Genomic DNA, 12,556 nt, shown 5'->3' on the forward strand with positions numbered 1-12,556 from the left:
AAGGAGAAGGGGGTTAGGAAAGGAAGAAGACACAACAGCCAATGCCATATCTGCAATGTGAAAAGCAACTGTCAAGACATTCTGAGACAATCAGGAAAAGCTGAGCACACACTGGGCACTGGGTGACAGGGGACGACGGGGTTGGAGGCTGTGGCCATTACATTAAGTTTGAAGATGGGTGAAATGTTGTGATTTCTGGGACTTGTCAAAAACAGACACAAAGGGGCGGCCGGATGGCTCAGCTGGTCAGAGCGCGAGCTCTGAACAACAAGGTTGCTGGTTCGATTCCCACATGGGATGGTGGGCTGTGCCCCCTGCAACTAAAGACTGGAAACAGCAACTGGACCTGGAGCTGAGCTGTGCCCCCCACAACTAGATTGAAGGACAACGACTTGGAGCTGACAGGCCCTGGAGAAACACACTGTCCCCCAATATTCTCCAATTAAAAAAATAATAAACAAACAAACAAGACACACAAGTGAAGTTGGGGTAGGGAGAGAGCTGAAACAATAATCACAAAACGTTATGGGAGGAAGCAGGGGAGTTGGTGGCGTTCGACAGGCTGTCCCCTCCTGTGTCATGTGAAATTGGAAGGGCTTGTTTTGGCGCCACACCCAGGAGAGGATCTGCTGGGTGGGTGGTGAGTCAGGGCCCATACTGAGAGACAGGCAGGCCCCGACTTCCAAGGACACCCTGCAGCTCAGCTCCATCATGCCGTTTGCCAATTAAACACCATGAGTGAGCAGGCAGCTCGGCCCTGTCACATTCCCGAGTGTCAGTGCTCACTGGCCACAGGACTCCTTCCTGAGACCCCTGATCGCCTGTTTGTCCTTCGCCTGGTTCAGGTAAGTGCTCTGTGTATTTTTGATAAGAATTCTTTGTTGGCGTTGTAGTTTACAAAGGTCTTCCCCTGGATTACAAATTGTCTCCCTACTTTCTTCAAGATGCTAGATTATCACTATAATTGTCTCAGGTCCTTAAAGGTTCTCCCTTCCCGAGCTTGGAGGGGACTCGTGTATCCTTCTGCCAAGAATGCTCTCTCCAGGGCCAGCCCGGTGGCTCAGGCGGGTGGAGCGCCGTGCTCCTAACTCCGAAGGCTGCCGGTTCCATCCCACATGGGCCAGTGGGCTCTCAGCCACGAGGTTGCCGGTTCAACTCCTCGAGTCCTGCAAGGGATGGTGGGCTCTGCGCCCTGCAACTAAGATTGAACTCGGCACCTTGAGCTGAGCTGCCGCTGAGCTCCCGGATGGCTCAGCTGGTTGGAATCGTCTTCTCAACCACAAGGTTGCCGGTTCGACTCCCACAAGGGATGATGGGCAGCGCCCCCTGCAACTAACTAGAAAATGGCAACTGGACCTGGAGCTGAGCTGTGCCCTCCACAACTAAGACTGAAAGAACAACTTGACTTGGAAAAAAGGCCTGGAAGTACACACTGTTCCCCCTTCCCCAAAAAAATCTAAAAAAAAAAAAGTGTTAAGAATGTTCTCTCCTAAATTTTTAATCTCTCTTTTTTAGAGTTATTACTCCTTCTGCACTCAGCCTTGGTTTCCTGTGTAGTCTCTTCTCTTGACCAGTCATCCCAGAATTTTGTCTAAATATAAAGTCCAGCTGAGGGACACAGAAGGACCAGCCGAGGACAGGACTGGCCGTGGTCACCATGTGCACTGGCCCAGCTCCGCCAGGAGACTGTCCACCAACCAGAAGGAAGGCTTGGTTTAACAAAAAAGTCTCATAACAAGTACACTGTGAAAACTTCCTTTCAACGTTTTAAAATTAATTTTGTAGTTAAAAATATGAGATGGTTCTGTGTTTACATCAAATAAATGAGGCAAAGTACTTGGAGTCTCATAATATGACCATGAGTAGTTTGATGGGTGCTAATCCAAATTTAGGGGCACCTTTGAGAATCTGCATCAGATGGTCAGCCGATGTTTACTACAAACTCTTTAATCAACTAAAAGTGGAACTGTTATACTGAGACTTTTTCTTAAATCATGTTAATTATTTTAACAAGGGAAAGAGGCATTCCGATTTTTGCAAATACATTAATGTGAAATACACATTTTAAGACAAAAATTAGATAACCTAGTCCATAAATATATCCATTGAAGAATGCTGAATTCTTAGCCTCTAACTCAATTTTCTATTCCTAGTCATTCAAAATCAGAAAAGTTATGACCAGCTTGACTATATCAGTACCCTACCCAGCAGACTTTCGAATTGAACTATAACCAGCCCAGAGAAACCAGCACTCAGAAGTGCAGTGTCTGCCTACCAGGGACAGTGTCACACGGCCAGGAGGTCCAGTCGAGGTGAAACAGAACCCCCACTCGGCAGGCGCGTGCCGGACATCCACGCCCCTGGCTCTCGTCCCCTACCCTCCTTAGCCAGCAGCTTCCCCAAAGAACGCTCAACTGCGCCACTGGCCTCGACTGACCTCCACGCCCAGCCTCAGTGCCACCAACCCTGCTGTCCTCACCCCATCCTATTAGGACCCCCACACTCTCACTTTGAAAGACCCACCTCGCATCACACTTGTGACTCCCAGGCTGTGGCCTCATGGGACCTCTGAGACTGTCTGTCCTACACGAGGTGAATGTGACGCCGTGTCTTATCAGCAAGACCCACTGTGGTTTCTGGGCCTGCCACACGCACCTTGGGACACAGCAGGTGGCTCTGAAGACACCCCGTCTATATCTCTGACAGTGACATCAGAAAACAAAACAGCCTTGATAAGTAAAGCTCAAGTCCTGCTTCAGAGAACTGGGGTTTGACCAAGTTCAACATCTGAGCAGAGAGATCTATAAAAGTCAAAATGGGAAAAACGGGAAAGGAGGGAACGAAAGGGGTGGTGGGCCTTCCCTGGGCCCAGGGACAGGAGCTGCTGGAGGCTCAGGCCGCCGTCAGTTTACCGCCAGCTGGGGAAACACGTGCACCCAGCCCAAGCAGAAAGGTGCAAAGTGTCATCCGTCAGTGCCAGGCTGCCTGCATTGCCAGCGTGAGGGGCTTTGGGAAGGAGACACCTGGGCAGGGACAGTGTGGTCACTGCGCCAGCAGCACGTTCACTAGCACTGCAAGAGGCAGTATGGCAAGCAGACCAGGGGACCAGGCCAGGTCACCGGGGAGCTCGAGGTGGTAAAAGGTCTTGAGCCGGAAGGAATGGCTCTGTACTGAGGGCTGAGAAAGCAGAATGTTTTCAAGTGGATGTAAGGCTTACCTGTTCTGTTCTAGAAGTGTTACTGAGGTACTGCCTGAAACACTGTGGGCCAGGGGTTGGCCAATACAGCCCAGCCCGTTGTGTAAATAAAGCTTTATTGGAACACAGCAGCGGCAACCATTTACAAAGCATCTCCAGCTGCTCTTGGCTCCAGGACAAGCAGCCTGCAAAGCCTGAAATATCTACCAGCTGGGCTTCAAATTAACTTACGTAGTTTTGGAATTTGGGGGTTAGTTGTTTTCTTTTAGTTGGCATCTTTTAAACAAAATATTTTTAAGTAAAAAAAGAAAATCTTCTGAAATCAGTTTTAATCAAGAAAACATCTGCAATGAGAGGGGCTGCTGCCACTGGACCAAGTGTCGGGACAGGGCACCTGGGACTGACCGCCTCCATCCCACCCTGGGCAGGGGCAGCGCAGGACAGCCTCCAGACTGCAGCAGGGGGAGGGGAGTCCAGGAAAGACACAAGCCCAGAATTAAATGGAGACCAAGCGGGACGTCAAGAATGACCACGATGATTGTGAGAGGGAAGAAAAACGAGGGGAGGGGACACAGCCCCTGCAGACAGCTGGCACTCAGGTAGGAAACTGCCCCAGTCCTGACCAGGGTGGGAACGAGGAGAGGCGGGCTGCCCGACAAATGGGGCCAATGCACAAAACTAAACCTAAATGAGAAAAGCACACTGTACTTTACGTTTTTATGGGGAAGTATCTTTACTATATCCAGGTAGAGAAGCAAAAACAAGATTCGTCCCATCAGAAGAAAAGGCCGATGGTTAAAACCTAAATTCGATGAAATGCTTGCGTGTGGGGCGGCTCCAGGGAGGAGGGATCGGCGCTAGTGTTTGAGGCACAGAAGCCATTTCTACAATCAGCAGCAGAGGCAGAAAGTCAGCCAGAGTTGTAACGAGGACGTGCCACCGAACACTTGGCGGCCTGAACGTTTTCTGGTCAAGATCCTGCGTCTGCGGCTGCATTCTCTCCTCCTCCCCATTGCCCCTATTTCCCCAACCCCCCAATTCTGAAAAGCAAACGGAAGAGCCTTTTCCCTTTGTTTAATTTCCCCGCTGGCTGCAGCGCTCACAGCCCGACACAGCAGATCCTGGCGATGTTTGCCCACTTGCTTTACCTGGAGGGTTATCACTTCCTGCTCCTGCTGCTTTGGGGCAAACATTAGCGAGCGGAGGGCTTTCCACCAGTGCCAAGGCGTGTTTCACAACAGTGTGCACGTGTGGGCGCACGGTGCCGGCCACACCTCCCCCACAGGAGGCAACGGAGGCCTTGGGACTCTGGCTGCGTCACTCCACCGCGTCCTCCTGCAGAACAGTTCCCAGCAGGACTTTCAGCACAAGTCACGCGATCGGTGGGGAATCAGGCCCTGTGTCTTCAGCGCCAACCTGCCGGTCCCACGAAGCACGTCACCCACATCAAGTCATAGAGGACTCGCCTGCCCCAGGTCCCCAAAGCCAGCTACTGGTGCCATGGGGACACAGCCCTCACTCGGGGAGCTGACAGGCAGTAGGTGACACGCAGCACCCACCTCGGGCTCAGGTGGTCTGGCCTCAGCCCGGATTTGTACACGTGGCTGGACTGCTCAGGCCCAGCTGTGACCTCTGGGCGCCACCTGTCTGCACGACTCCACATGTGCACGCTCAGACTCGTGCTGACGGAGAGCTTCCCAGACACACCGGGGCCTTGGTCAGAGTGTGGCCATCTGCACGCTGGACAACAGCTCAACCTGGGAGGCATGCCCAGCAGGGAACGGCCAAAGCGACAGGCAGTAATGATACTCCATGGAGGCGCTAAGGCTGCTGCAGCCCCGGTCTCTGCAGACAGTATTCTTCTCGTCCGCGGCAGGCTGCCAGGAATGGCAGCTATGACAGAACTCGGCAGGCTGAGAATACGCCTCTTGTTCACAGTCTCTGTGTCAGCCCCCGGGCCCCCACAATGGCCCCTCCAGCCAGTGCGAGCAGAGGGCAGGCACCAGGCACGTCACTGGAACCCGGGAGTGAGTCCTGTGAGCACTGCCGGGCCAGCAGCACCAGTCGTGAACGCAACCTAGCCAGGCTCTCAGCCCAGCAGCGAGATGGAGGGCACCAAGGAGGGAAGCCTTGCAACCAGCACCAGACAGCTGTGACGTGGCAGGTCCTGGGGCACTGCCACCCTGCTCTGCACTCGCCCAAGCCCAGGACCACATGTGCGATGAGCAGGTGACCATGGGAACCGCTGACAGCCAACAGCGCCGTGCTCAGGCCGGCCAGCTGGGCAGGCAGACGACCCAGGGGGTTTTCCAGAAGCACAGAGCATGTTGGGTGGTGTCCATCACTCCAAAATAGGAATCTTCCAGAACACTCATGATACTGGGAGAAGTGGGCATGACCCATGTCCCTGAGGGACATTCAGGTAACTTGGGCAGAGATCTAGACACATTTTGCTCACAAACATTTCATGAATTGCTGTGAAATGGCACAGAAAAGGCATAATTCCCAGGGCTCTAGTCATGGTGACTAAACGCACGCAGCCCTCCTATGTCATCAGCATGCCCACTGCGTGATGACCTGGCAGATGGACACACATGGAACTGACACCTAGAATCCCCCACTGACCTCCAGGCAGATGCCCAGACAGAAAGCGCTAATGGACAGAGACCCTGCTTGTCATGGAATGGAGAGGCCCTGGGGGAGGCTGCGCCACCTTGCCCAGTGTGAGCACGAGGAGCGCCAAGGCCTCAGGGAGTAGGTGAGGTGCCACTGTACCCGCTCTGCGCAGCACCCGTCCTGCCAGGCCGGGGGCACCTTCAGAAACGAGCAGAAATGACCTGGAAGTCTGTCCCCCTGGGGGGGGCATAGGCACCTGGACTGACGCTCCCCCTCCACTGTTCCGCCCTCCCCAGAAAACGCTCCAGTGTTTACAGGTCACAGCTAGTTGCACCTGCGCGCTCACTGCATGGCTAACAGCAGCAGACGGGGAGGTCTGGGGAGCCCCCCAGCCTGCACAGGACTCTGGCCAGGGCAGAGCCTCACAGGGGCTGGCCCAGACCTGTCTCCCGCCCCTGCAGGGCCAGGAACACTGCCCCTCTGCATGAGGAGGAGATTCTGTCCAGTGTCCAGGCTCAGGGCCACCACAGCGCAAACCTGAGGGGTACCGGCTAGTCTCCTTCCAAATGGCCCCTCGCTGGCCCCAAGGCTGTGCCTGCTGTGAGCCATCCCCCCACAGAGCAGTCAGCACAGAAACTCCCCCAGATCCCGAACAGCTCAGGCCACCACAGGCCTGGACTGCCCATGCCCATCCCCACCCCACTCTGGTAAGCAGCATGGGGTAAGCAGAGGCTGCACAGGCCAACCTGAATGACACCTGCCGGGCCCCACAGCAGGTCCACATACCCCAAAAAAGCTCACCTGTACCCAACGCTCAGCACTCCCTGATCCCACAGCCCCCTCTGAGAGCCATGACCTCTCACACAGCTGAGTAGTGCCAGAGCTGGCATCTCAACCAGGGTGTCTGACTCCAAAGGGGAAGGCAGGAGAGAAAGGGGACGATGAGAACAGCTGCAGGGGACACGGGCCTCCAGCAGGACTGGCAGGTGACACGCCAAAGCGACAGCACAGCTGGCTCCTGGCTCAGATGGCTCTCCAGCCAGAGCCGAGGCTGTCCAGGCAGGACGGCCACATGCGGGCGACAGGAGCAGCCTGGGCCACCAGAACACAGAGAAGTGCTTGGGGAATGGTGCCGATGTCACAGGACACGTCCCCTTGAGGGGACACCGACTGACAGGACAGGATGGTGGGCCGTAACTGAGCACCGACACACACACTTGCATGCAGAATGAGTGAGGGTGCACCTCTCACAGCACAGCCCAGGGAGTGTGGGGCGGGGGGCCCCTCCAAGTGAATGACGCGGCTAAGGCCACTGCGCAAGCACGAGAAGCAGATGCCGGTAATCTCAGTGTCCCCGCCCAGACACTGAGGAGTTACAAAGGGGACAGAACCTCAGCAAGAAGCCAGACACACGAGACACACTGAGTGACAGACTACCAAGGTCGGCACGGTAAGTGTCAAGGTCGTGAGAGACGAGACGGAGGAGGCGTGGCCCGACCCAGGGCCGGGAGGAAGGCCCTCTGGAAGCAGCTGGGGACGCTGGGAATTCTCGAAATGATGTTTGCAACTTTCTTTTGTAGATCTGAATTATCTAAAATGGGAAGTTTTTTAAAGACCACAAAGTAAACAGACGTTAAAGGTTCCACTCCATAGTAGCATCAAAGCCTCACACCTGACCTTCATTTTCATTTGGAAAAATTAATGTTCAAAAAAAGCCTGGGGGAGGGGAGATGAAGCCTTCGATCTCAGGTGTCAGATGCATTATGGGAAAGAATGGCACACAGAGACACAAATGCTTTAGTATCTGTGAACACACAGAACAAAAAGGAAAAACACAGAAACATCACAAAGCCAGTCAGACTCCGACATACACACAGTGAGTGGCATTTCAAATATAAACAATGAGGCGACAGTGTTTTAACAACAGCCAAGAAGTGGGTCAGGGACGCCAGCGGGTACCTGGGTGGCTCAGACTGCCGGGCTGTCTGGGGCCAAGTTAGCCACAGCCACCAAACGACACTGCCAGACCCTGTGCCCCAGCAATCCCTGCCTGGGAACAGGTCCAGCACGTGTTCCGAGAAGCACACATGCCACTTCCACAGCAGCAGACTGGGGACAACCCCATTATACTCGCCACAGGGGCTCATGAGATGTGACAGGACAGGGTGGAAAGCTCTGAGGCCATCAAGAGATACCTCAGCTACAGTCAGTCACCTGGAAAGCGTCTGAAGACCCCCCCGCGGCTGCAACGAGGCCAGGAGAATCAGCTCTCCTGGGGCGGGCCCAGGGATCAGCATTTTAAAGCCCAGAACTGCAGGCAGTGCCCCTGCTCCCCTCCAGCTCGGGCGTGGGCCGGACCTGACTGCGACCAGGAGGAGGGCGCTGGCCACAGGAAGACCGTCCCTGCCGGAGGCGGACCCAGCACAGACTAACAATTCACACAGAGGGCGCAGCACATGCAGCAAGAAAAATACATACAATATGAAACATTTTCCAGAAGAAAACACGGGCAGTGGCTGTCCTTAGGGAGACTCACTCCCATTACACACTGCAGCTTTCCACAACGTCCACCCTAAACCCACTGTCGGTCACTGCCCCACGACAAGTCAGCAGTCATGAGCGCAGGGACTCAGCCCACAAACAACTTGAGTTTTCTGACGGATCAATTTTGAGGAAAGGAAAGGAGAAAAATTGAGGGTCAACAACAAGCAATGTGTAGTGGAGCCTTATTTGTAGATGTAAACAAACCTCTTATGGTTTGTTCATTAGGCTATTAAGTGAAAGCTGGAAGTTTAAACACTGATGAAACAACGTGGGGGAGAGGCAGCTGGTGCAGGCTTGATATATTCTGTCTGCTCTCGCGTTGCATTTAGATTCTTCCTAATTCGTCCTCTGTGAGATGCATACCCGTTTTCCAATGGAAAAAAATAAGCTGGCATAAAAGTCACACTTCTTTAGTGTTACAGAAAACGCTCACTCACCTAGAAGCTGGTAGTGTCAGTTCTGACGGCACTAGGAGTGGCTGCCCTTCCTGGAATCCCGTTTAGCCCACTGAGCCCGCTGCCTACTGCCTCAGCTCCCAACAGCTCTGGCCCTACCTCTGACTGTGACTTTAGGCAAAGTGTGAAACCACTGCCGACACAAAGTCCGCGCCACCCAAAGGCAGCGACATCAGGGAGTAGCTTCCTAAGCAGCCTTGTTCCCTAGGCTTTCCCACATGGGCCGCCACAGCCACGAGTCAGACAGCCTCTGCGGCTCTGTGGGCCCCTTCCCTGGGCGGCAGAGGGACAGCTGGGCTGCACCCAGGTCACACAGCCATTGAGTAGGTCAGTGTGGGAGCACTCTGTCCCTCATCCAGGCCCAGCTCCCAGGGAAGAAATACTTGTTCCGGAACACAATTACTCTCGGTGCTACCTTCTTCCTTTTCTCTTCTTTTTTAAGGAATTCTATTCGTGGTTATGAAGGCAAAGCCAGAGGCAGCCCAGCCCAGCTACAGCGACACCCGCCGGCCCAGAGGAGCCTTTCCGACACTGACACTCATGCACAAGGACCGTGGGCTGCCCCCCCACCCCCACCCGACAGGGGATGAAGCCGGAGAGTGAGGAGCACGGCTCTGGGCCTGACCGGAAGGGCACTCAGCTCTCGGCCAGGTTCACTGTCACCCCAAAACCCATGAAGGAGATGCTGTGACCACCCCCACTTCACAGGAAACGTGGGAAGGTGACATAGCTCGCCCAAGGGTAGACACTTCCCAGGTGGCAGTGTCTACAGGCTCTGGGTGCGCAGTCCCCCATATCTGACGGCCTCTCCAGGGTTCCCTGAGGCGGAGAGGACCGTGGGCACACGCCCCCGCAGGAAGGGCGGCAACAGGACTGGGGCAAGTCTCCCAACGGCCAGTGTTCACGACTATGTGACAGGCGGGCCCGGCCTGATCCAACCAGGAGAAAAAGGAGGACACTGAGGCCACTGCCCTGCCACCCTGTGCCACAAAGCTTTGTCACGCAGCTGCACACAAGAAGAGCTCAGGCAACGCTGAGACAGGTCAGCGTAGTACCAGGGAGGCCCACTCACACCCACCGCTGCCCGGGCCCAGCGAGAAAGAAGCAGCTCTTACTTGGGGGGGGCTGGGGGCTCCTTCGGGGCCTCCACAGCGCCCGTGTCTGTGCCCTGCGGCTCCGCCTCCTCCCGCCCGGCGCCCCAGCGGCCCAGGGGCTGCTCGGGTCCGGCTGGGTCCACATCCGTGTCCGCAGTGGGGCCAGCCTCCAGCTCCTGCTCCGCAGCTGCCTCGTCCTCCCGCCTCGTCTTCTCCTCCAGCTCTTTCCTCCTCTTGTCATCGTCCTGACGGGCCATGTGGTCAAAGGTTCTGAACACCTGAAATGAAACAGCCACGCACCAATGAGCTCACCTCCCAGAATGCACCACACGAGGGCTGGTGCAGCAACACACAGTAAGAAGGAACGGCAGCAAGGGGGACAGCGCCGCCATCGGCCGGAGGGACATGCACTCGGCTGGGCCGACCGCTGCCAAGCAGTGTCCCCTCCTGGGGGAGTTCCAACCCGACCAGGGAGGCCTCACAAGCCACGGCCGCAGGAGCCCCACTTGTCGTCTCACGATGCAAGATTGAACGGCCCTGCCGCCATCACCCTCAGCCCGTCTGTCCAGCTGCCGTCCAGCTGCGCGGCCGTGCAAAGCACTCGCTGCCCAGGTACTGAGCGCTGCTCAGGCCCACAGCTCAGACGGCAGACGGCAGAGATGGAGCTGAAGTTCCCTCGCAGGACAGCAGCAGGCACTGTGCGCAGCTGGCAGCGGCCTCCCTGGCTCGGCGGCCTGGGTCTCCGAAGGCTGGGAATTCAGCCCAACAAACCTCCATGATGTGCCAGGCAAAGCACGGCCTCCTACTGACAGCTCCCGCTCTCTGCAAACGCAGAAGGTAAACCAGCCCTGCCTCCGTCTCTCCTGGGACACAGTCACGCCCATAAAAGTGCTGGAACTGTCCCCCCAGGAAGTGCACATGAAACATGGCCCGAACACGTCCAAGGACACACATAACCCTGGAAGTGCAGCCAGGACAGACCCACATATGATGAGCTGACGGCAGAGGCTGAGGTCACACCCGCCAGGCCTTCAAAATGAGGCAAACGAGCGTTGCTGATGAGAGAAACGTGGAGGGGTTTCCTGGACCCTGGACCTATGGAGGGGACCCTTTCCTGGAAGGAAGGGGTCTGGTCACACCTTCAACGAAAGGCAGGCCCGTGTTCCTCGGGAAACCACAGCCTCCAGAGGCGGGGTCCTCAAGAAAAAGTCCCTGTGGCTACTGAAGGCAGAAGGCTGGGAGACCCCGCCTAGGAGCACGGTGGGAGCAGACCTGCCAGTCACCCAGCGACCGTGCCCCTTGGTGTTTGCCAACAACACTGAACACTAACTCCACACAAAACCCCGCACACGAATGTTTAGAGCAGCTTTATTCACTACTCTCCAAACTAGGAGCAGAGATGTCCTTCAGAGGGTGGGTGGACAAACTGCCCATCCAGACAGAGGGATGTTAACAGCACTACAGACGAGCTGTCAGCCACGGAAAGACACGCAGGAACCTCAAGTGCATGTTACTAAGTGACAGAAAAGGCTAAAGTTACTAAGTCTGAAAAGGCTGCACGCTGTAATGGTTCCAACTATGTGACATTCTGTAAAATGCAAAACTATAGAGACAGTAAAAGGATCAGCGTTTAGGGGGGAGGGAGCATGGAGGACGCCAGGGCAGTGAAACCACTCTGTGTGGCACTGTGATGATGGACACGTGACACAGTGCACTTGTCCAAACCACTGAACGCACACAACCCAGAGCAAGCCTACAGCTGCTGGCTGGGGTGATAATGACACGTCAGTGTGCGTTCATCTACTGTACCAAAGGTCCTGACTCTGGGGGGGGCTGCATGTGGGAGGGGCTGTGGGAACACTGGGCCTTCCCCTCAATTTTGCTGTGAACCTAAAACTGCTCGAAAAAAAGTTGTCTTATGATAAAAGAAAAACCACAAATGTTTTACCAGTGGGCAGGAGTCCATTTCCAAAGGCTAGGACATACCCCGACATTAAATAATCGTGTCCTGGGCACTGAGCGGGGGACAGACTGAAGAAGGTACAAACACACTGAGCCAGCCAAACGTTTGGCAAAGTCTCTCAAGACCCATGACAGTGCTGAGAAAAGGAGCACTACCGTTTCAAAGGCAATGGAGTCGGGCTCCGAGGGCAGCTGCCTGCCAGAGGTCCTGCAGTGAGTGAGGAAAGGAAACCACTGACAGACGCAGCGGGGAGACAAAGGCCTGAGGCTGAAGACAGGAGACGATGCCGACCCGCTCCCCCTTCTGAAACGTGAGCTCTCCGGCATCCACATTTGTGACCCTGACCCTCTGCCCTTGGAGCTGCTCATCTTTCTGACACCCCAGACCTTCATCTTAACTCCACAAAAACAGCAACAGCAGGGCTCCTCTAACAGCAGGGACCCCGCGAACCCTGCCTGATGGTCCCACGGCAGCCCTGCCTCTCTGCTCACCAGCACCCCCAGCTCTCACTCCTTCTAGAATCACGGACCACAGGCCCGGAAGAGCCGCCTATGACCTCCAACCAACCTTCTCAACTGACAGGGGAGAGTCACTGGCCCAAGGTCTCCCCACGAGCTCCATGAGGGACAAACGGTGCCGGTTTTCCTGACTCTCCTGGGCGGGCTTCTCCCACGCAGGCTGGCCAGAG

The 12,556-nt window shown here is 55.5% G+C and overlaps 1 protein-coding gene across 1 annotated transcript in view; it reads right to left on the reverse strand.

Moving 5' to 3' along the window:
* The window catches only part of NUDCD3 (NudC domain containing 3), a 36,698-nt gene that overhangs the window by 20,956 nt on the left and 3,186 nt on the right, over nucleotides 1-12,556 (reverse strand). The window contains exon 2 of the mRNA XM_081079440.1: nucleotides 9,927-10,183. Coding sequence (XP_080935566.1) covers nucleotides 9,927-10,183 — 257 coding nt within the window. The remainder of the gene's footprint in view (nucleotides 1-9,926; nucleotides 10,184-12,556) is intronic.

The sequence above is a fragment of the Rhinolophus hipposideros genome (assembly GCF_964194185.1).
Source record: "Rhinolophus hipposideros genome assembly, chromosome: 18".
NCBI classification, from domain to species: Eukaryota; Metazoa; Chordata; class Mammalia; order Chiroptera; family Rhinolophidae; genus Rhinolophus; species Rhinolophus hipposideros.